At 45.5% G+C, this 23,710-nt stretch overlaps 1 protein-coding gene across 2 annotated transcripts in view; it reads right to left on the bottom strand.

The window, feature by feature from the left end:
- The window catches only part of LOC134409211 (vascular endothelial growth factor receptor kdr-like), a 238,648-nt gene that overhangs the window by 136,958 nt on the left and 77,980 nt on the right, over window positions 1-23,710 (bottom strand). For both annotated transcript variants that reach the window (XM_063141839.1, XM_063141840.1), the window contains exons 4-6: window positions 9,271-9,398; window positions 2,701-2,860; window positions 659-795 (exon numbers count right to left, since the gene is read on the bottom strand). In XM_063141839.1, coding sequence (XP_062997909.1) covers window positions 659-795; window positions 2,701-2,860; window positions 9,271-9,398 — 425 coding nt within the window. The remainder of the gene's footprint in view (window positions 1-658; window positions 796-2,700; window positions 2,861-9,270; window positions 9,399-23,710) is intronic.

Genomic DNA, 23,710 nt, shown 5'->3' with positions numbered 1-23,710 from the left:
GCAACAGGAGGCCGGCGGGCAGGTGGGCGGTGCCAAGGACGCAGCCGATTCCCCAGCGAAGCCGCCGGGCCCGGCAACTGTTCACCCTGTCCCAACGAGGGGCGATGCGGGGCCTCCTCCTCCTCCTCCTCCTCCTCCTCCTCCTCCTCCTCCTCCTCCTCTTCTTGGAACGCTTAAGGTACTGTCTACATCATCGATTTCGGGGCGCACTGCAGGAGCACTCCAGGCGCCCCGAAGACTCTGTGTAGACTCGGCCTAGGTCAACAGGGAGCATTTGAATCCTTGCTCCCAAATTGCTACGATCATGTCACATGTCAGATTCTGATGATGTTCAGGGAATCAAGGCCCCAAAATCGCTGAAGGATCACCAATTTGAAAACTCGCATCTTTCACTTCCGGGAGCAAATGCTTGCCCCTGTCCCAAGGTGGGGCTGTAGCTGCGTGGTAGAGCCCTTGCTCTGCAGGCAGATGTTCCCAGGTTTCATCACCGGCAGCATGTCCAGGTAGGGCTAGGAAAGAATCCTGCCAGAAATCCTGGAGAAAGCTGGAGAACTGCTGCTGCCAGTCAGAGTTGACAATACGGGGCTAGATGGGACAATAGTCTCACTCAACGTGAGGCAGCTTCCTGTGATCCTAGGGGAAGATGTGAATGACTCACTTTACTTCCAGGAAATTCCCACGCAAATACAATCCGTCCATTGGCGAATGTTTCAGCTCGGCATTCCAGGTGAAGGGGTTCTCCAACCAGCAGTTTTTCTGGAGTTGCTCTCAAAGTCAGGTTCTGCACCTTCCTCTCTGAAAGAGACAGGAAATCAACTATCGGAACCCCCAGAGCAAATAATGATGGATGTCAAATTCAGATACCAAGTATCTGGCAAATGTTTAGAAAACATCAGAGTACAGCTCAGTTCTGACAACACGTTAGTCAAGGCAGTATGAAAACTCCACACAATGGTTGAGTTTCTAGGGGGTGTTCCCCACACAACACGTTCTAACTCCACCATTGTGTGACTGTGGGCTACCATGGAGTTGAATAAAATCCATCATGATATTTGATTGACACTTCCTCCACCCTCTCTCCTCCCCCAGTCCTCCCAATGGTATCCTATCAACCATTATAGCAAAAAACAATCCCGGCGGCTCTCCTAGAGCGACACTCACTCCTTTCACCACTCTTGCCAGAGAACTCTGTAGCCAGTAGGAAAAGTCAACTCAATGGAAAACTCCATGGAGCCCACCACACAACATGCAACACAACGGTTGTGCAGGAATTCTCTTCTACACAGGGTGGGATATTCTGCATAGAGTGTTTTCCAAAAAACCCTCCACCGTTGCATGGAGTTTTCCGCCACACAACACATTTCTTAACGGTGGTGTAACAACTCCACCATGGAGTTCTAAAATCACTGTTGAGAAACATGTCTGAACTGAGCCTATTTGAAGAACACCTGGAGAAAACCTGACAATCAGCAGTTGAAGGGAAGAATTCTGAGCAATGTCTGAGAGATTCGAGCACAATCTATTCCGTTGAGACAGAAAAAAGCTATACAACTCCCAGCATTCCTCAGCCAACCATTCAAGGAGTGTAGGACTTTTTTTCCCCTGTTTAAACATACATAAACATGACCATAGCTGGAATCAATCCAATCCAATTTATTGCTTATTGACCAATCAGGACATATGAATACAAAACATAATAAAATACCCTTCTTATAAAAAAAAAAGATGACAATTAAGCTAATAATAATTATACATTAAGATAATAATAATAATAATAATAATAATAATAATAATAATAATAAAAATTTCTTCCCCGCCTCTCCGATTGGATCGAGGCGGAGAACAACAGCAAGCATAAAATACATAAAATGATAGTTAATATTAGTTAGAATTGAATATTTTCCCATAAAATCTAAGAAATATATATTAACATATCATATTAGCCGGTTTAATCTTCTAGAGCAATCAATAGCTTCCGTTTCTGCAAAGTACATTTAACAAACCTGGCAGTCCTATAAGTAGGGTGACCATATGGAAAGAAGGACAGGGCTCCTGCATCTTAAACAGTGGTATAAAAAGGGGAATTTCAGCAGGTGTCATTTGTGTCCATCCAGCACCTGCTGAAATTCCCTCTTCCTCACAACAGTTAAAGCTGCAGCAGGAGCTCAAACACAAAAGAGGGCAGAGCTCCTACAGCTTTAAATGTTGTGATCAAGAGGGAATTTCACCAGGTGCTGCATGCATATGAATGACACCAGCTGAAATTCCCCTTTCTACACAAGATACAGGAGCCCTTCCTCCTTTCCATATGGTCACCCTACCTATGAGATGTATGGTAGGGTGACCATGTAGGATGACCATATTGGCTGGCACAGACTATGAGTCTGTGCCAGCCAATAATAATAGTTATACTTAGGGAGGAAGTGTCATGGATCCCAACTGCTAACAGCTCAAGTTATCGCTTCCTCAACTCACCATACCGGGGACCATTCTGTTAGAAAATGCAACATGTCCTCTACCTCGGGGAAGCCAATAGCACAGTATCTGGGTCCTATAACGTGCCTTCATCTTCATCAGATGGAGGGAATTCAATCTGCATTTAGTCAAAGGTCATCTCAGCTCATTGGAATCAGGTTTAGCAAGGAATACATCCCAGGATGGAAATGAAAGGCAATGCATTAAAGACCGGCAGGTACTCACCCACTTTCTGCGGTAAGTAAAAGGACGTGTACTCTTCCCCTTTGACTGTAGCAACACACCTGAGCATGGTACTGAAGAACTCGAAAGAGGGCGAAGTGATGAGAAATCCTCTCCTGGGGTCCCAATCCTTCCTCTCATAGCTGAATGTGCTTTGAGAATACTAAAGAAGAGAGAAAGACAGGAGGACGCAGCTCCCTTAAGCTGAGAAAAAGCCAGAGTTCATGCAACTGTGTTTGCTCATGTTCATCCTTTGCCAATCCAGCCTCCCTTCCTAACCTTCGTTTTTGTTTTTTTAAAATTTATTTTATTCCATTTTTCTCAAGAGAATTTTTTTCAAGGTGGTTTACAACACTGCTGTTAAAATACAAAAACAGGTAAAACAAGTTCAAAGGAAGTATAATAATTAAAAAAAACCTCTCAAATCAGCAAAAGAATAATTGAGCAGCCAAAATCCTTTGGAAAGACACGAGGCGTAGCCTGTTGGCAAGAAGGCAGCAAGGGTCAGGCTATGCAAACCTCCAGTGAGAGACCATTCCACAATGTTGCTGTGGGGGGCAGTAGTGGAAAAGGCCCTGCTTCTCAGAGCCATATGCAAAGGATATACACTGAGGCCACAGCTAGCCCTACCTGGTCTAGCGCAACAGAGGTGTGAAGACCTCGCAATATTTTTATCGCGAGATCTCCCCCTCTGTTTACACATGGCGAGCGACGACCTCGGAAGGCGAGGCCGTCGCGCCTGCCATTTTGTTTGGTAGTTTTCTTAAAGGAGAGGAGCGCAAGAGCGCTCGTGCGCAAAAGGTAAGGTTTGGTGGGTTTTTTTACATTTTTCCTGCTACCCCCACCCCATCCTTGATGGGCGCGGGTCCCGGCTCCTCATGAGTAACCATGAGGAGCCGGACAAACTCCGACGCCCATCCACACATTCCACGGTCTCAGGATCAGCCCGAGACTGTGGAAAAAGTGGGCTCAAAGGTGAGGGCGAGATCCCAGAGAAAGGGAGGGATGATCCCAGGATCGCCTGGGATATCGCCCTGTCTATCTACAGCCTTAGAATGAAAAAAATTCCGAGCCCAGAAATTTGTTTTGAGCACCAGAACAAGACAGATCTCACAGTACTTCCACCTCAAAATCCACTCCCGGCTACTGCAGGCTTTCTGCAGTTCTGCAGTATAATTGGAACAGGCTGTGTGTGTGACTTCTTTTTTAAATTTTATTGCATGGATTTTTGGTATAAATAGCAAAACTAGAATATAAGCAACAAACAACAAATCAAGGTCAAAGTCCTACAGTTAGGCCCTGTAAGTCATCTACTGCTCAGAAATCTCCCAGTAGATCCAGATCTACCTTCTGCCACCCCTGCTGTGAAATGAACAAAAGCTCTGCCCACATCCATTCTGAACTCTTCCATTAGTATCTCCGGGCAACGTTCCTTTGCCTCTCAAGCATCATGTTCTAATAAGCCTATGTGGTGCCCATGGATATCACTGATTCCTTGGGTCCCTTTCTTTGCGCCCACCAAGGTGCCTTCCTTTTTATTTTATTTTTACAAAATAAGAAAATGGCAGTTGAGATTAGTCCAAAACAAAGTGAAGACCCCAGATCCTCCCATCTTCAGTTCCCATTAAGGCTTTTCGGCCACACCTGGGACTCAGAAACATCCTTTGGAAATGAAAGCGGCAGCTGGCTAGAGGCTGTGGCTTTCACCTGCAGCACGAGCGTTTTGTGGTGCTTTCCAGGACATTTATTATTATTATTATCATATGCCCACCAGCCCAAGAAGGTTGACTACCTTTGCCGCAAGGCTTTTGTGTTATCCCTTCAGCACATATGAGGATCTTCCTCTTGTAACTACAGGGAGAATCTTTCCATTTGGGCTGCAGCAGAGGAAAAGGGGTGCGTCTTCGGACATTTATTTATTTGATTTATACCCGGCCTTTCTACAAGAAATGACACTGAAGGCAGCCAGCATCCCACCTGGATGGCACGCAAGAATTCGTGGCCTGAAGCAGCAGCTTCACGTTGCTTCATGGGAAGCCCCACTTCGCAGGCAAGGCCTGCATGGGATGAGCAACAGGATGCAAAATGTACTTCTCAGGATGCAGCAAAACAAAAACGACAAAAGCGTTGCTCACAGCAAACTGGAAGTCGAGCAGGCTAAGCGAGAAGAGACCATGAATTCACCCCCACTGAGTCATCTGAGAAGGGAATTCCTTGCAATTGTGCTGGAATGGGATTGCAATGACCAAGTGCATGGGAAAGCAAGTAGACACCAGCAACTCCATTCTTAAAAGGAAACATGTATATGCAACAGCTCTTAGTAGCTGTAATCAATGAGGTGGCTACCCTAAGAACACCAGAAGAGCCATGCTGGATCAGACCAAGAGTTCATCTAGTCACACAGACCAACCAGCTGTTGAGCAGGAACCCACAAGCAGCACCCTCCCACTTATGTCCCCCAGCAACTGATGCACACAGGCTGACTGCTTCTACTACTGGAGATAGCACACAACCATCAGGGCTAGTAGCCATGGATAGCCTTCGCCTCCAGGAATTTATCCAACCCCCTTTTAAAGCCATCCAAATTGGTGGCCATCACTACATCTTGTGGTAGTGAGTTCCATAATTTAACTATAAGAAAACTATACATCCTATCCTTCATGGTAGTGGTAGTGGTAGTAGGGCAGGGGTGGGGTGGATTTTCACATTCTGGGAGTCAATTCTGCCCGCTAGCCCCCTGGTACCCAACAGCCCAGCCCAGCCCCCTAGAATTGCTGCAGAATTTCCAACCTAAATCATAGAATAGAATAGTAGAGTTGGAAGGGGCCTACAAGGCCATCGAGTCCAACCCCCTGCTTAATGCAGGAATCCACCCTAAAGAATCCCCGACAGATGGTTGTCCAGCTGCCTCTTGAAGGCCTCTAGTGTGGGAGAGCCCACAACCTCCTTAGGTAACGGATTCCATTGTCGTACTGCTCTAACAGTCAGGAAGTTTTTCCTGATGTCCAGCTGGAATCTGGCTTCCTTTAACTTGAGTCCATTATTCCATGTCCTGCACTCTGGGAGGATCGAGAAGAGATCCTGGCCCTGCCTTTCCTTCAAAACCAGGCATACAGCAACATGTATCTGGTTTTAAAGTGAAATCATGTTCCCTGGATACTTTCAGGAGCATGGTTTTGCTTTAAAACAAGGCATGCACTCCCCACATGTCTTGTATGAAAGGAAAACCTGTGGGTTGGTTTTTTGTTTTTGTTTTTTTGCCACCGCTCTGTTGCTGTATTTCGTCACCATATTTGGCAGCAGGTAAATGGGGGCTACAAAATCAGCTGAAGAAAGGGCACATGCAAGCCAAAATTGGATAAGCTCCTTTAGAGTTCTGACTGAAACCTAGAGTGGGTTCACTGCCCCACTGACACCGGAGCGACCCTTTGATCCTTCTCCTGGTCCTTCTTTGGCAAATGAATCAACTTCCATGGAGACTTCTGATCCACCCGGTTTTCTCCAGTATTAATTTTATGTCGGGGGAAGGGAAGGGGGGGGGAATGTTAAAAAAAAGAAGAAGCTCGGATTTCAAGCCCAACCAAAGGAACTGATTTGATTCAGCTGACATGTGAAGTTAGGAGCTTTTTAGTATGAGCAGTCTGTGCACTTGTCCATAAATATTTAAAGGGTATGGAGTGCAGTCATTTTAAAGTATAATGGAAACATAAGAAATGTAATTTATGAGGGAAAAGTACATTGCTACAGGAATAATAAAATTGAATAAAGTTTAATATTATGAGTATCCCCTGATGGTCAGAAAAGTTGGAAGGAGTGTGTGTGTGTGTGTGTGTGTGTGTGTGTGATGGTCCTACATATTAAAGTTCTTCATACAATATTAAAAATATGTGTAATTATTAAAAAAAAGGGGGGGGGGAAGCTCAGCAGGGTTCAATCTACCCAACCGCTTAAAAAGACCTTGTGTTATTTTTCCTCCTTCCTGCAGCATTATCGCCGATCAGTTATTAATTTTGGAAGAGGATGTTCTAAATTTGTCTGATGGTTTGACTCCTTCCTCCCCTGCCCCCTTTGACTTCCTCTGAGTAAAGGAAGCAGCCAGCATGGCTCCACATAACATTTCCAGGCAAGGCCAAAACAACAAATGCTGTTTCCTTAAATGGGAACGGAGCGACGGGCTCCCAAGGTGAACACACACCTCCACGGATAGGGCGCATCCTCTTTGCCGGAGACGTCTCTCCCTCACCTTCCTTTTGGCGTATACATTCCACCCCCACGCCACCCCACCCCATCTGTCTCCTTCGAGGGAGGAAGAATGAAATCCTTGGCCCAGATTTCTTAGCAGCTCAAAATGGAAAGATTCATTCATCCAAAGGGTTCGCAGCAAGGAGGAGGTCCTTTTGTCCAATACCAAGAAATGCCCAGGAAGAAGCTTGACACAAAGCCAAGTTGGGGGAATGTTCAGACTCTAAAAATAAGGCATCGGCCTCTAATACTCATTGCTCAAGGGCATGAGCATCATCTTGGGGTTTCACAGAGACTCCAGGCCCATATTATTCCTACATACCGCTCAATGAATTTCAGCGATGACACCAAGATTTCAATCAACATTTATGTGAAGCAAGAAAGAAGCTTAAGAGCTATGCCGGATCTAGTCCAGCATTCTGGTCACATAGTGGCCCACCAGGTGGCCACTGGAAACCCACAAGCAGGACAGCAACAGCCTGGCCCATGTTCCCCAGAAACTGGTGTATACAGGCTTACTGCCTCTGATTCCGGAGGCAGCATATAGCCCTCAGGACTAGTAGCCATTGATAGCCTTCTCCTCCAGGAGCTGTAGTCCGACAAACCTGGAGGGCATCAGGATGGGGAAGGCAGATTTAAAGGAGTCAACTACATATAATAGAATCTCTCTATATAAAACGCTTAGGTATGTTTCCGTAAAGGCTTCAGCTGATACAGGTTGCTAAGCAACAGTAACAACGTGTAACGTTAGCTGATACAGGTTGCTAAGCTCCTCGCCCGACTCCTCTGAGCTTTCCAAGGTAATCCTACCGCCCTTTCTGCCTCTTTGCTCCCCCACATGAAGGGGGCAGCACCACGGTCTGGAGCATGAGCAAGGCATGGCCGGGGCCCATGGTGGCCGGATGGGAGGCTGCTCGCCTGCTGCGAGCCCCGGCCCCGGCTTAATCTCATGTGAGCCCAAGGCTGACAGGAACCCTGGGGACAGGGGGACAACTTCTCCCCCTCCCCCTGACCTCCTTGCCCCCCAGGTCTGCCAGATGGCACTGTATCGGCAGTCTCAAAACAGCCCCCGCCCCCGCAATGATATTTAATTAATAAACTTTAAGATATGCTACAACGGTGTATGTTACGCTGAGTACAGCTAGTTGGAGATTAAATGCTCTTGGAGTGCTAATACCATAGCATGACTTTGGGCATGATCTCCTCTGGATGAGCTGGTGAAATGCTGGATCAAATAGCTCAGAGGGTGGCAACAAGAGAGAGGGCATTCTCTGTGGTGGCCCCCCAACTGTGGAACAATCTCCCTGATGAGGCCCGCCTGGCATCGGCAGTCATCTTTTTGGCACCAGGTCAAGACTTCTCTCTTCTCCCAGGCATTTAGCAATATGTAATGAGCCTTGGTCTGTTTTTTTGGCTCATCGTTGGTAAAATTGTTGTAGCTGTTTTAAATATATGTGCATTTTGCATGTTTTTGTGGTATTTAATTTTGTATAGTGTTTGTAACTGTTTTTATCTTACGCGAACCGCCCAGAGAGCTTCGGCTATGGGGTGGTATGCAAAGGCAATCAATCAATCAATCAATCAATCAATCATGTGCCACCCGCACACCTGGCTCAAGGAAGACCTTGTACCAGGAGAACCCATGCTGAAGGGAGCAGAGGGTTTGGCTTGCACTGGGGAGGCCCAAGTTCAAATCCTCACTTAGCCATGCAGCTCATCGAATGAGCTTTAACCACACACACACGCTCAGCCTAGCCTGCCTCAATGGGCTGGTGTGAGGATTAAATGTGTGTTTCTGTCCTGGGAGGGTGGGGGAATCATACATGCTCATTAGAAGGATGATAGGATAAATGATTCATTTTTCAGAGGCCCATCTCTCTGTGTGTGTCCTTGCTCCAAGAGAGGCTTTGGGAGGGAAACAGTTGGGAACAGGCATTTTCTGTGAAAGCACCACATCAATGGAACACTCTCCCGAAGGAAGCTCACCAGGCGCCAATACTGTCATGTTTTCGGCACCAGGAGAGGACGTACTCCTTTTCCTAGGCATTTGGACATTACCAATGGTCCAATTGCTGTGGGCTGCTTTTGTGGTGTTCATTTTAGGCTGGGGGTGGGTGGGTGGGGGAGTTTTTGTGTATTATGGATGAACATTTACCATATTGCATTGTTTTTTAGATTATGTTTTTATGGTGATTATTTTTATTTGTATTATTGTACTTTATGTGATGGGAAGTGACACGACAACGCTGACGACGACGACGACGCCTTCTTACATTCCTTGTGATATTAATTCTTTTCTCTGAGATGAAATTGAGAAAAAGTGCTACTCACCAGCAGCAGCTGTGGTTTGATCTCCGGCGAGGAGACCCGGCAAGGGACAATGATCACATCTGTAGCATTGTGTATGTAGATCACTTGAGGGCGGTTGGAGTGCAGCTCCACAAAAGGCTTCATGTCATCTGCAGAACATAGAAACAGAACATCACACATGTGCAGACAGTTAGGTTGGTGTGGGGTATTTTTTTTGCCAGAAGCTCTCTGGGACAATGCTGAAGGTGTTGATCTGCCTTGTACCCTGCCCTACCTTCAGGGGAAAAAAAAGCATGCCTCCTAATTCTTCTCGACAACAACCCTGAGAGGTAAGCAAGACTGAGAGGGAGGGACTTGCTCAGGGCAAGCCAGGGGGCTTAATTATTCATTATTAATTGCGTTTGGGTCCCACCCTTTCTCTGAGGAGTTTGGGGTGACCTCAAGGCAACCTGAAGGAGTCCAGGGAGTAATCAGTGCACCACTTGGAAGCTTCTAGCCAAAGTAGAGGAATAGAGAGGAAAAGGCCCACCGGCCAAGGAAGACTCCTTGCATCAATAGGCCAGAGTGGGCCCATCAAGTCCCACTGAGGATGCCTGCACAAAAAGAGAGGATCAAAGATGACAGCCATAGGGAAAAGCCACCAAAGAGAGAGCCGCTGTCTTTTTAGCCTTCAATTTCCAGACAGTCTCCCATCCAGGCATCAACTGGACCCAGTCCTGCTTAGCTTTAACAAGGTGGTTGCATCAGTGCCTTCAGACCACGCCCAGAAACCTAAAGGGAAATATTCCATCTAAATAGCCTTATCCAACATGATGGCCTCCATGGGTTGGAATACAACTCCCATCAGTTCGAGCCATGATGAGACTTGTGATGGGAGTTGTAGTCCAACACATCTGCAGGGTGGCAGGTGGGGGAAGGCTTTCTAGTAGGAGTTCTAGAAGCTTAGTACCTTCTGTCCTAAAGAGCTAATGGTGGCACCTCAAGGTCCCAGATCTCACAGCAGCAAATTCACAAAGAGCTGTCTAGGACTGAGGCCCTTTGTATGTTAGGTCGGCTTGTATCAAACCAGCTTGGAGAAAAGCATCAAATCAAAATGGCGCACTGGTTTAAAGACATCTGGGGCATTCCCTCCCAACCTCCACTAAAACAGGGTTTCATCAGTGAAGGAAAGAGACAGTAGCCACTGTGGCTTGTCTGCCTTCCGCCCTTTGTACCATGGTGACATGAAGCTATCCCTAAAGCTTTCAGGAGATATTTTGCTGGACAGTTCCCCAATGCAAAACTCAAACCACAGCCTAGCTTGTGGCTTGCATTGCATTCACCGCTGCCATTAGATCTTACTAGTAGGATCTAAGCACAACTCTTGAGTGTGGCATTTCCCCCAAGCAGAAGAATCCAGGGCCTCCAGGTTGACTTCAAAGCAGCAATTTTTCCTTCTAATGCCTCAGGTTCTAGACACTTCTTTTGTAATCACAGCCAGGGATCCCCTCCCACCTCTCTGCAAGTGGCATGCTATAATTTAGCTTTGCATTACGTTACGATGGCAGCTGAGCCTTGCAAGGTACAAAGGGGCGTGACAGGAAACAGCAAAGGGATGAAAGTTGGATCCAACACTGTAAAAAATGCCAATTCTCACCACATGACAGCACAGTTAGGGTGACTTTGCCACATACAAAGGCTTCCCTTACTGACATGACTCTGCCCAGAGTTTTTCATTTTACCATTCTTTTACAATCCAGCTTAGGAGTTGGGAAGGAAAGGCAGAGATGCAGTCCATGAAAGAGGGGGCAGCCCCTTATCATGGCAGGCACCCTAGCTTCCATTTATTATTTGATTTGTACCCTGCCATTCCACCAAGAAATGGCACTCAAGGTGGCTTACAGGCACAGTTAAAATGGATTTAAACAATAAAACAATCCATTAAAATACAATAAAAACATAACAATCACAGAATGAAAAACAATCATTTAATTCTAGGCTAGATGTACTCTGTCCACCCATACAAAACACCCTGTACCCAGAAAATCTATATTCTGCACAAGAAAAGTTGAATTTTGCAATCTGTATAGATTCTGCGAATTTGTACAATTTCTTTCTGCCTGTCCATTCTTCTTCTTTCAATAACATGCAGCTCTGCCTTCATATATTTCTTCTTGTTTAGGTTTCATACTGTATTTCTTCAATTCTAAGACGCACTTTTCCCCCCATATAAACATCTCTAAAAACAGGGTGCGTCTTAGAATTGCGGGTGCGTTTATTATTTCTTAGAATCAAAGCTTTTTTTCTGTTGGTGGTACTGAAATTAGTGTACGTCTTACAATCGATGGCGTCTTAGAATCGAAGAAATACGGGTACTACAATTACCAACACCCAGTCTAATATTTAATATGATAGCATGTTGGTGTTTGCAAATGAAGGCCTCTGTATTTTTCAACTATATGGGATAATCAAATTTTGTATCTACAGCTGTGTTTTATTATTTTATATGCAATCCCTGTCAATTTATAGTTAGCAGCAAAGCACCCACCTGTGTTGCTTAATACATGGGAAATCTATACATTATATATGATATATATAGAGAGAGAAAGAGGTGGGGGAGATTGAATATATATGACTGAACACACACACACACACTACTTCTGCAGCAAATATGCACAAGGTCTATTGCAGTTTTTATTCAGGCCTGATTAGTAATAGGAAGGAAAAAGAAACTACACGTGGCTCCATTTGGAATAATTCAAATTTTGTCCCCCAAGAGAGAATGCCCTCATTAAACTATAATGAGCAATCTTCTAGCCATGTTTTCCACCAAGGCTATATTGAATTCCTGCACTGCAGCTATTTTCAGTATCGAAGCTCCTTTATGAATGAAAGCTTTGAGCTATTCCATTAAATTCTACTACTATGTATATTTTCCAGAGGGGTAGTCTGTTGCACCAAAAGCAACAGAGTATTCTGACGCCTTAAAGACTAGCAAATTTATTCTGACATGTTGTATACAGTGTCTGCAAAAGCTTATGCCAGAATTAATGTGTTAATCTTTAAGGTGCTACAAGACTCTTTATTTTTTATCTATCATTTGATCCCTATTGATAACTTTTCTTGACGGAGTGGTTTGTTATCTTTTTAGTTCATCCAGTTTATAAATTTGTATAGTTTTAAAAAGTTTTTTTTAATTTATTTTTTAAACGAACACACACACAAAGAAATTTTAAAACGTGAAATATTTCAGTATAAAACACCAGTTTCAGTCACCAGTTGAAGCTGAAGTCATCAGTGATTGAAGCTGGTGTTTTATACCGAAATGTTTCTCTTTATATAAGTGTGCATGGGTGTGCGTGTGTTTAAATTTTTTAAAGCTATTAAATTTAAAAATTATAGATTTTGTTTAAAAAAATCTATAAAAATTTATAAACTGGATGTACTAGTTGTGGTCGGGTTTTCGTTTCTTTGTTTTTTGAGTGCTGTATCATTGCACATCGCACCACCTGCCTATCAGTCGATTCATTTTAGTTTCCCCCCACCTACCCTTTGCTCCTTCTTGCGCTTGCCTGGGCCCCTTCCACATGCCGTACTGAAGGCGCATGCATGCGCCCCCAGTACGACCCCAAAACGATGGTGTAGACAGCAGCTCAAGAGACGGAGGAGGAGGCAGCTGGGGAACCGGCCGCGTCCTTGCCGCCACCGCTGCCTCCCCGCTGGCCTCTTGCTGCCGGGGTAAGAACAACCCGGGTCTGAGAGCTCGGCGGAAGCGGAAGCTGAGCTCTCCAACCCGGGTGGCTCTTTCGCCGGCAGCAGGAGGCCGGTGGGGAGTTGGGCTCGGCGGCAAGGACTCACCAGCGAAGCCGCCGAGCCCTGGGAACTTTTCGCCGCCGCCGCCGCCGCCTCTTCCTCCATCTCTTCTGAACAGGTGTCTACACTAGGAGTTTTGGGGCGCCCTGAAGCGCCTTCAGGGCGCCCTGACGACTGTGTGTAGACAGGCCCCTGGTTAAAGCAGAACCACATTGCCAGGGGCAACTGAGGCCAACACTGCCTCGGATAGAAAGACAAGCAGGGCACTGCAATTACTGCCCTTTTACAAATCGATGGTGTGACCACCCTTAGAACACTGTGTACAGTTCTGGTCACCACATCTAAAAAAGGATACTATAGAACTGGGAAAAGTGCAGCAAAGGGCAACTAAAATGTTTAAGGGGCTGGAGCATCTCCCCTAGGAGGGAAGGTTACAACACTGGGGATTGTTTATCTTGGAAAAAAAGGAGGCTAAGGGGAGACATGATAGAGGTGTACAAAATTCTGCATAGTGTGGAGAATGTGGAAAGGGAGACAATTTTCTCTCTCTCTCAAAATACTAGAACCCGGGGTCTTTCCATGAAGCTGATCGGTGGGAGATTCAGGACAAATAATAGGAAGGACTTCTTCACACAGCACATAGTTAAACTAAAGAATTCACTACCACAAGATGTGGTGATGGCCACCAATCTGGATGGCTTTAAGAGGGGGTTGGATAAATTCCTGGAGGAGAAGGCTATCAACGGCTGCTAATCTTGATGGCTAAGTGTAACCTCCAGTATCCGAGACAGTAAGCCTGTGTGCACCAGTTGCTGGGGAACATGGGTGGGAGGGTGTTGTTGCACCATGACCTGCTTTGTTGGTCCCTGGTTGACAGCTGGTGGGCCACTGTGTGAACAGAGTGCTGGACTAGATGGACCCTTGGTCCAATCCAGCATCAGGGCATTTCTTATGTTCTTAACCTGCTGATCCTCATTAGCGGTGCATGCTGGAGGGGTGAATTATGCATCATGTTTGCAGACTGAAAGAGCCGGCTGCATGATTATACAAGGAAATGGCCTGCTGCACTTTGCCATTTAAAGTGGTTATTAATGATTGGGAGGTGTTTTTCCTTCCTAACTTGGGAGAAAGACCTGAGTATTTATCCTTCCGCCAAGAATATGTCCAATATATTCTTCATGGCTTTTTTCATCAGATCAAGAAGTTTTTCTCTCGGTACTGGCAGTGAATTAAAAATAATTCTGTAGCCAATACAGGGAGGAAAAGCAATTTTGCAGGATCTGGGGAAGTAGGAATGCATTCTTAAATGTTTGGTGAATATATTGGACATCTCACTGGTGTGGACACAAGGATGCTCTGGAGTTACATAGGAAGATGGAGAAGGAAGCAGCTGACTGAGGAAAAGGAGAGAGGATGATGATGATGATGATGATGATACCAAGAAATGGGGCAAAACCAGTTGAGAGAGTGAAATAGGGGTTGAAACTACCCCACCCCAGTCAGATGCACCCCAACTCTGACATAAATTTCTCTGCACATAAGAACATAAGAACTGCCCTGCTGGATCAGACCAAGGGCCCATCTAGTGCAGCACTCTTCTCACACAGTGGCCAACCAGCCATTGGCCAGGGACCAACAAGGCAGGACATGGTGCAACACCACCCTCCCACCCATGTTCCCCAGCAACTGGTGCACACAGGCTTACTGCCTTGAATACTGGAGATAGCATACAACCATCAGGGCTAGTAGCCATGGATAGCCTTCTCCTCCAGGAATTTATCCAACCCCCTTTTAAAGCCATCCAGATTGGTGGCCATCACTACACCTTGTGGTAGTGACTTCCATAATTTAACTATGCGCTGCGTGAAGAAGTACATCCCTGCTGTCATACCAGTAGTTAGATGACCTTTTGTAAGTCATCCCTCATATTGCAGAGCTCGTTAGACACCTGACTGCTTAAATCAACTTTCTTAGTAGCAAAGGAATACAAGCCGCTGTGGCCTCGTGTTGTCCTTTTCACACACTCATGAACACGTTGTCCTTGGATTTAACAGCTCTGGCAAATAAACAAAACCCAAAGTACTGAATTACTCCAAATTGGCACTCATAATGAAACATTAGCCAATCTTTAATTGCTCTTTTTTACAATAGTGGGCTCCACCTGAATGGCCTATATATATGTAACTGTCTAGCCTGAAGCCAGAATGACATCAACGCTTGGAGCTAAAAGGCCTAATACTCAAATCTGTTACGCTTACCCCATAAAATGACAACTGATTTAAAATCCATAACAGCCTTTGTCTTTCTAGTGAGCGACCTTGGCAGAAGAGAACTTCTAGCTGTTAATGACTGGCTGGGATACATCAACCTTCCCCAACCTGCTTCCTTCCAGATGTGATGGACTACAGCTCCCAGTATCCCTAGCTAGCAGGGCCATGCTCTAGCTGGGGGATGCTGGGAGTTATAGTCCCACACATCTGAAGGGTACTAGGTTGGGGAAAGCTAGAATACATCAGCTTGGCTGCTTCATCGTCGCTTGAAACTTAGCATGGCAAAGACTGAATTGCTTGTTTTTCCTCCTAAACCTTCTCCTCATCTCTCATTCTCTCTTACTGTCAATGATGTTACGCTTACTCCGGTCAAGGAAGCTCGTAGCCTTGGCTTTATCTTCGACTCCTCGCTCTCCTTTATTCCTCATATTGAGGCAGTAGCTAAATCTTGTCGATTTTTCCTGTATAATATTGCCAGGATTCGATCATTTTTGTCTGTCTCTTCTGCCAAAACGCTTGTTCATGCACCGGTTATTTCACGGTTGGACTACTGCAACCTTCTTCTCTCTGGCCTTCCTTCTTCTCACATCAGTCCGTTGGTTTCTGTTCACCACTCTGCCGCAAAGATCATCTTCTTGGCTCGCCGCTCCGACCATGTTACTCCGCTTCTGAAATCTCTTCATTGGCTTCCAATTCACTTCAGAATCCAATATAAACTTCTCCTGTTAACCTTCAAAGCTTTTCACGGTCTAGCTCCTTCCTATCTCTCCTCTCTCATCTCACACTATTGCCCCGCTCGTGCTCTTCGCTCCTCTGATGCCATGTTTCTCGCCTGCCCAAGGGCCTCTACTTCCCTTGCTCGGCTTCGTCCATTCTCTTCTGCTGCCCCTTACACCTGGAACGCTCTTCCAGAACATTTGAGAACTACAAGTTCAACCGCAGCTTTTAAAGCTCAACTAAAAACTTTTCTTTTTCCTAAAGCTTTTAAAACTTGATGTTGTGCAGACTTCTACTGTTACTTTCTACTGTTAGTTTTACCCTACCCTGTGCCTGCTTACCCTACCCTGTACCTGTTTGCATTCTCTTCCCCTCCTTATTGTTTTACTATGATTTTATTAGATTGTAAGCCTATGCGGCAGGGTCTTGCTATTTACTGTTTTACTCTGTACAGCACCATGTACACTGATGGTGCTATATAAATAAATAATAATAATAATAATAATAATAATAATAATAATGGATGAAAGATTATCTTTCTTCTAGCCTAATGTGGTTCATTCCTTTCCACTCTGTCTCTTCACTCTGGCTGTGGTGTACTTGTTAGAACAAGGACCCCCAACCATTCTCAGACAGTGAGCCCATTTGGAATTTAAGAGAGTGTCATGGGTGCTCTCACAAAATGGCAGCCATGGTGGAAGGGTGTTTGCCCATTCATAAAATGGCAGCCATGGTGGGAGTGGCCTGTCACACAACACTCATTTCCCAGAAACCAAACTGGTGAGGCTAAAAGAAAAGTAGCTTGCCCAAGCACCTAATTACAAGTCAGAGGTGGGGGGTCTGATCTTCAGGGCCGGTGCTACCATTAGGCCGCAGACCTCAGAAGGGTGCTTTACTGCCCTTTAAGGGTCACAGTTTTATACAAATTAGCTGTTTTTTTTTTTTAAACATAATAAAAGGAAAATATAATAGTTCAGAAATTCTTGTTGAACAACTGAATCGAAGTTGGAAATCTTTTTTTGTTGGGGAGCAAGTAGATTGCCTTGCCTAGGGTGCAAAATAGTCCGGCACCGGCCCTGCTGATCTTCAAGACCCCTTTTTTGAACCCCAGTAAACATGGAATTGGAGGGCAGCACTTTGCTTTGCAGCATTCCAGCTTCACAGTCCAAAATCATAATTTCAAGACATCTTTAAATAATATTAAAATCAGAAGAGGCAAAGAGTCTGGTGGGTGCCAAGAAAGGGTACCTGTGGGCACATTAGTCTCTGGGTTAGAGTGTGAGAGACTAGGGCTGGGGAGACCCAGGTTCAAATCCTCACTGCAGCCTCAAAGCTCATTGGGTGCCTTTGTGGCGTTACACCCCACAAGTCAATTCCAAATGTATGTCTGCAGTGTGTAAGTCTGTGGTTTTTAGAATGTTGGCCTGAGTGGGCGGAGTTAGAATGTCTTGGGAGGGGGGAGGAGGGATATATAAGGGAAAGCCGGAGGGGATTGAGAGTTCTTTCTTTCCAGGGAGACTTGTTAGGGACTCTTAGAGTCTGTAGTGCTCTCTGTATTTATGGTACTAAAATTCTGGGAAATTTGAGAGTCAGTGTAGTGAGTGGTGTCTTTAGAGTGTGGTGCGCACGTAGTGGAAGCATACCAATCAATACTGAGAATAAAGAAAGTTCAGGAGTGATTGTGTGAGAAAAAGGAAAGCGCGAATGTGAATGAGTGACCGGATTGTATGAAAGGTTTCAAAAAGGTTTTTAAATGTTGTTATTTGAAACCAAGCTTGTGAACTTTTAAAAATACATTTTGATTGTTTTGTTTTTAAACTACCACAAAAATCCCGCGTGTCTGTTTGGCATTTATCATCTTAAGTTTACACATTCAGCACCCACTCTGACAATCATTCACCTAAGCAGATATAACTCACAGCGCATTAGTATAGATATTAAAATCCTTCTCCATTTTAAACCCCTTTCTCCACATAGTTTGGAGGAAGGTGGGTTTTATCCCTTGCCTCAGGCGTATCAAGCAGTGGTGCTTAGCTTGAGCAGGGAGTAGCCTCGGCCGGGTCTGGTGTTCAGAGCCTGTGTCGCCCCATAGTAAGTGGTGGCAGCCGTGAGGTCTGGTGTTCAGAGCCTGTGTCGTAGCATAAGAACCTGACCTACCTCACATGATTGTCGTGAGGATAAAATGGGCAAGGACTGCAGTTTTCAGCCTGTCCTTATTTATTTATTTATTTATTACTTTTGCAATGCATTTCACAAAAATAAAAACCACAAAAGGCAGCATAAAGTACAATATAAAATATAATAGCTTAAAACTAGAGTATAAAAGTACAACCAGAATAAACCTAGCAGCAACGCAGAGCTTTAAAATACAATAGCATTATTGTAGAAATGCAATTTATCATCATCATCATCATCATCATCATCATCATCATCTCTATACTGCCCCATAGCCAGTATGGGTGGTTTACAAAGATAATGCCCCCCACCATTAAAACACATTACATAAAGTATAAAACCATTTACATAGAACCATATAAACAGGCAGCACGCAGAGACAACATATATCTAAAAATAAGAACAATCAACCCTAACCATTTACTGGTGTCTATACGTTATCAGTTTACAGGCCTCCTGACTTCACTTACTGCCACCACTGACTCTTATGGTGCAACCCATCTCTCATTTACCTGGGTGTAAGTCCCATTGAACACAATGGGGTTACTTTTGAGAAGACATGTATTAGGGTGACCATATTTGGGAAACCAAAAAAGAGGACACCTAGTGTGTGTGGAGGGAAGCAGCTTTCTGAGTCCTGCAGAAAGTACGTGATTCCCCCGCCACCTTAAAGAACCCGATTGGAGTGGAGGAGGGGAAAGGATTTCATTCTGCACCACCCCCATCCACTCCAATTGGGGCCTTTTCTGTAATGTCCACGAATGACCCACTTTCCCCTTTAAGACCTCAATTGGAGCTCGGGGTGGGGGAATGATGTGCCTCAAGAAAGCATGTCACTCCCTCCTGCCATGCTAATGGCAGCCTGAAAGAGGAAGGTGTGTCATTCCAGGACATTATTGAAAATTATAGAAAATCCCCCCTGACACCATGGAAAGCACAAAAACCAGGACAAATCCGGGGAAATCCTGTCAGTTGGTCACCCTAACGTGTATAGGGTTGTGCTGTTAGAAACGATACTGCCTGTAGCTCTGCCACTGTCACACTGCCCTTGGTTATTTATTCTCCTAGTAAGCCAGCTTTTCTCATCCTGCTTAATATTTTTAAAATAACCTTTTGGTAGTATGGGACTGCCTTAGGCATAGAGATTTCAGAAATGAGATCTCTGCACAAGTGTAAAAACAACAACAATTTAAATAACTAGATATATTTGCTAAAAAAAAATTGCACTGTAGACATTTTCAGTTGGTAACAATGGAGTACTAAAAAACCAACCCCTTTTCTGGGCTGGGGGCAGTGTATACGACCAGAGCTCCCTCGAGGAAGGGTGGGGTAAAACTGTAAATGAAAAACAGAAATATCTTACGTCCCTGGAAGTCTTCTCTTGGCCTTGGTTCTCCCCACAACCTCTGGCCTTCTTTGTTCCTGCCTTCCTTTGCTCTCACTTCCTCGTCCCTCCCCATGACGCCCCTTCCCTGCTCTGTTCCATGCCACCCCCAACAACATAGCCTCTCTGATACTTTTAACTCTGTTTCACACAGGCACACAGCAATAGCATCCAACAACTAGGCCAAATACCATATAGGGTGGGAGTGTGTGTGTGGGTCTTCTGAGGCAGGGACTTCCAAAGAGTGGGCATGGCGACCCTCTCGGTCACACATTCCCACCAACTGCACCTCCGATGCGGGGTGAGGGGGCAAAGGATGGCATTAAAGAGGGTCTTTCTTGATGATCCTAATAAGCCCCCCTCCCCACTGAATCAAGCAATGCAAGAGGCTACTGGGAAGAGCGCCTTTTCAGGGCTGGCACCCAATTATGGAATTCCTTCCCCAGAGAGGCTTTCCTGGTGTTCTATCTCTAGTCGCACATAAACATGTAGGGTGACCCTATGAAAAGGAGGACAGGGCCTTCTTTTGTATCTGGTCACGCTAGGCAGGGCTCCTGCAGCTTTCACTGTTGTGATGAAGAGGGCATTTCGCCAGGTGCCGCATGCATACAAAGGACACCTGCTGAAATGCCCTTTTCTATACAACTGTTAAAGATACAGGAGCCCGGTCCTCCTTTCCATATGGTCATCCTTATGCTGACACCATCTTGGTTTTGTAACAACCATTTTTATTCAGACTTCCACTACTTTGTTTTTTTAACCACAAGGGTGTCGTGCTTTCCACTGCCGCCTCTGGTAGCCTGAGAGAATGCATCCTTGACTATTTCTATATATTACACCTGGCATCTCTACACAGTGGTCTTTTCAGATGCAGGTGAAGACCTCCCCCACCCCCAAGTCTTTTAGCCCTTGACTGTTAGTCCATTTTTAGATCTTTGCACTGTTGCTGGCTTTTATCTGGGATCCTACTTTAGTTTTATTATGTTTCAAACTTAGGGTTTATATATTAAGTTTTACTGTTCTTTCATTTTAGGGTTTTCAGTTTTCTTTTGTGTACCACCCAAAGAGCTTTGGCTAATGGGCAGTATAGAAACAGAATAATAAATAAATAAATAAATAAATACAGGATGAGGTGTTTCCTTTGGTGTCCTGTACTCAAACTGTTTAGGATTTTCAAAAGGTAATAACCAGCACCGTGAATCACACCCAGAAACAAACAGACCAAAAATGCACAGCAGACATGTGCCTACAGAGGAGAAAATAAAAAGATGAAGCACCCACTTAGAGTGGATGCTAAACTTCTTTCCTGCAATGGTGACCGCCCCCCAACCATTGAGGATCAAGTGGGCTGGAATCTGCATTCTAGAGTCTGTGTCTTGACCACTCCACAGTGGCCCCCTATTTGTGGAATTCACTCCCCTCGTATCTTAAAACATTTTTGTTTCAGTCAGTGCAAGCTGAGATCTTTGTACCTGGATTTGGCTGGCTTTTATATGCTTCATTCAGATGTTTTAAACCTTTATATGCGCCATGTGCTTCTTTTATTGCATTTTGTATTTTTTAGGGGTGTGATCCGCTCCGATTAGGAGCGTAGAAGCAGTAGCGGATTGGCCTGCTCTGCCTTACCCAGAGGCGGAGTAGGAGCGGACCGCGGACCCCCTAGAAGCAAGGTGAAGAGAAGCGGCCATTTTTCGGAGCTCCTAGTTCAGGCGGAGCGCTCCGGTCGCCATCTTGAAAACATTTCGCCATAGGATTGCATTGCGGCAAATAATCGCGCATAACTAGGTTGTTTTTGAAGCTATCGTTCTAGAAATTCTTGTGCTCAGAGAGTCGTGGATGGGGGTCATTTTGAGACCACTCTCACCTCTCTGCGTTGTCTGGGTCGCGTGCTATATTTTTGTGAAAATCGGGTCAACCACGCGGCTCAAACGGCGTTTTCGGCTTTTCGCCCATAGGATTGCATTGAGGGAAAGAATCGGGGATAACTGGGGGGGGTTTAAGCTATCATTCTGAAAATTCTTGTGCACAGAGAGTCGTGGATGGGGGTCATTTTGAGACTACTCTCAACTTTCTGCATCATACGGGTCGCGCGCTAGAAGTTTTTAAAAAATCGGTGGGAAAAATACCTTTTTCAAAGGGCTGAGGGGCAGAGTCAGCTCCCGGTCATGATGATCCCAAAGTTGGAGGAGGGCATAGGCAAAACAGGTAACTTGGGATTCTGGGAAACTTCTCTTTCTTCATCTGAATGGGCTTTTCCCCGTGTTTTTTAACACAGTAGCCCCACCAAATGCACAAACACAACCTGAAATCATATACTAAGCCAAGAATAAGAGATAGAAACACAGCACTGCTCCCCACCCTAACCTTGGTGAACAACAGAATAGATGTGGTGCAAGGGGATGAGCTCCCCTAGGGCATCTCATCGTGGACGTGCCCCCACTCTCTCCTGCACTGGAAGGCCATTAGAGCCTTCCAAAGAGAGTAAAACGGTGGAGCAACGCCTATCATGAGTTGAAGTGAATGCTCACTTTTCAGTGGTGGAGCAATGCCTGTTATGAGTTGAAGTGAGCGTTTTACTTCTTCTCAGAGCTGTTGGTGGCTGTCTTGAACTGGCAGCTACTTCCCCCTCCCCCGGGCACGTCCCCCTATTGCTGGTAAAAGACAGATATAGCCTTTTTAAAAAAATTCTTCTTGCTGTTTATTGAGCAACACTGCTGCTTTTAATTCCACCCCTCCTTTGTTTATTTATTGATTTATTCCATTTTATATGCATTACTGGCTTATCCTTGGCTCACTTCCTTATGCCCCCAGAAATGCCAGCTGCATGCCTGCCTGCCTTCCCTCCCTCCTCCCCTGCGCACCTCGCAGGGATGTTGTGTGTGGGGTGCCCGATTTTCAAAAATTCGCCAAAAATCAGGGGATGATGGGATTGCTTTGAAACTTGGCGTGCGTGTGTATATCCCCATGAGGTGTCATGGTGCCAAACATGAGGTTTCTAACTTGAACAGAAAAAAAGTTGTATAATTTTTTAGCTTTCAATGCAAGCCTATGGGGGGGGGAAACGGAGCTCCGGATCCGGATCCGGAGCTCCGGGCGGAGCGGAGCGGAAGTGGGCGGAGCGGGGGCGGGGCGGAGCGGCCCGATCCGGAAAATGGCGGATCTGCAAGTGAAGCGGAGCGGGGGGTCCGTGCACACCCCTAGTATTTTTCTTTTACTATTTCTTGTAACATTTGTAAGCCACTTTAGGAATAAAACTATTTTGAAAATAGTCTAAAATATAGGATATTATTATTATTATTATTATTATTATTATTATTATTATTATTTCCCACCTTTCCCCCAATACTGGGAGGACAGATTCTGCCCACTCAAAATGTCTTCTTATTGTTTAAATGACGTTTATGTAAAATGTATTCAATTCTCTTGCAAGTCATCAACGAGGCAACATCATTGGCTACTGCGTGTCAGCTGTCTGGTGTCAAATATTGATTCAGCGCATGGGACCACCTTTGACCACGTAGGCTAATCTGACATCCTCAATTCCTACGAGCTGCAATTGCTGACAGTCAGTGCAGGATGAAAGGTGCAGGCTGTGGAGGGAGAGATCATTCCCCCCCCCCCCCGCCGTTCAAACACCCTCCAAGCCACCCAGAGCTCCTTCAAGGAAAGAAAGCTGCCGAGAGAGGCGATGCACGTCCCGCGCGGAGACAGACGCGCACTGTGGAATGTTAGTGGCTTATCAGCTGTCAGGGAAGTCCAAGGAGATGGAAACAGAGTCCTTTTGGTGGGTCCCGCAGACAGGCTGTCTGGCTCAGCGGGTCAATAGAAGTTTTCAGGAAGGCAGGCAGGCAGGCAAGCAGGGTGCGGCGTTCACAGCCTACACGCAGCACAGGTCAAGGAGGCCTGCACAAATTGAAGAGCTGAAGAGGCAGAAATGACGGGTCAGAAGCAGTGCGGGGGAGAGAGACAGTCAGCAGAGATTAGTTGGAGAAACACGTTCGAGATCAAGTCAGCAGAGATTAGTTGGAGAAACGAAGCCAGGTTAATCTGTAGTAGAAAGACAACGAGAAGAGGGGGGGGGGGTGGAGAAATAGGAAGGGAAACTTCAAGATTCATAGGAAGT

This window comes from Elgaria multicarinata, chromosome 15, assembly GCF_023053635.1.
Source record: "Elgaria multicarinata webbii isolate HBS135686 ecotype San Diego chromosome 15, rElgMul1.1.pri, whole genome shotgun sequence".
Lineage (NCBI taxonomy): Eukaryota > Metazoa > Chordata > Lepidosauria > Squamata > Anguidae > Elgaria > Elgaria multicarinata.
The sequence above is the reverse complement of the archived record's forward strand: the minus strand, read 5'-3'. Positions and strand labels throughout refer to the sequence as shown.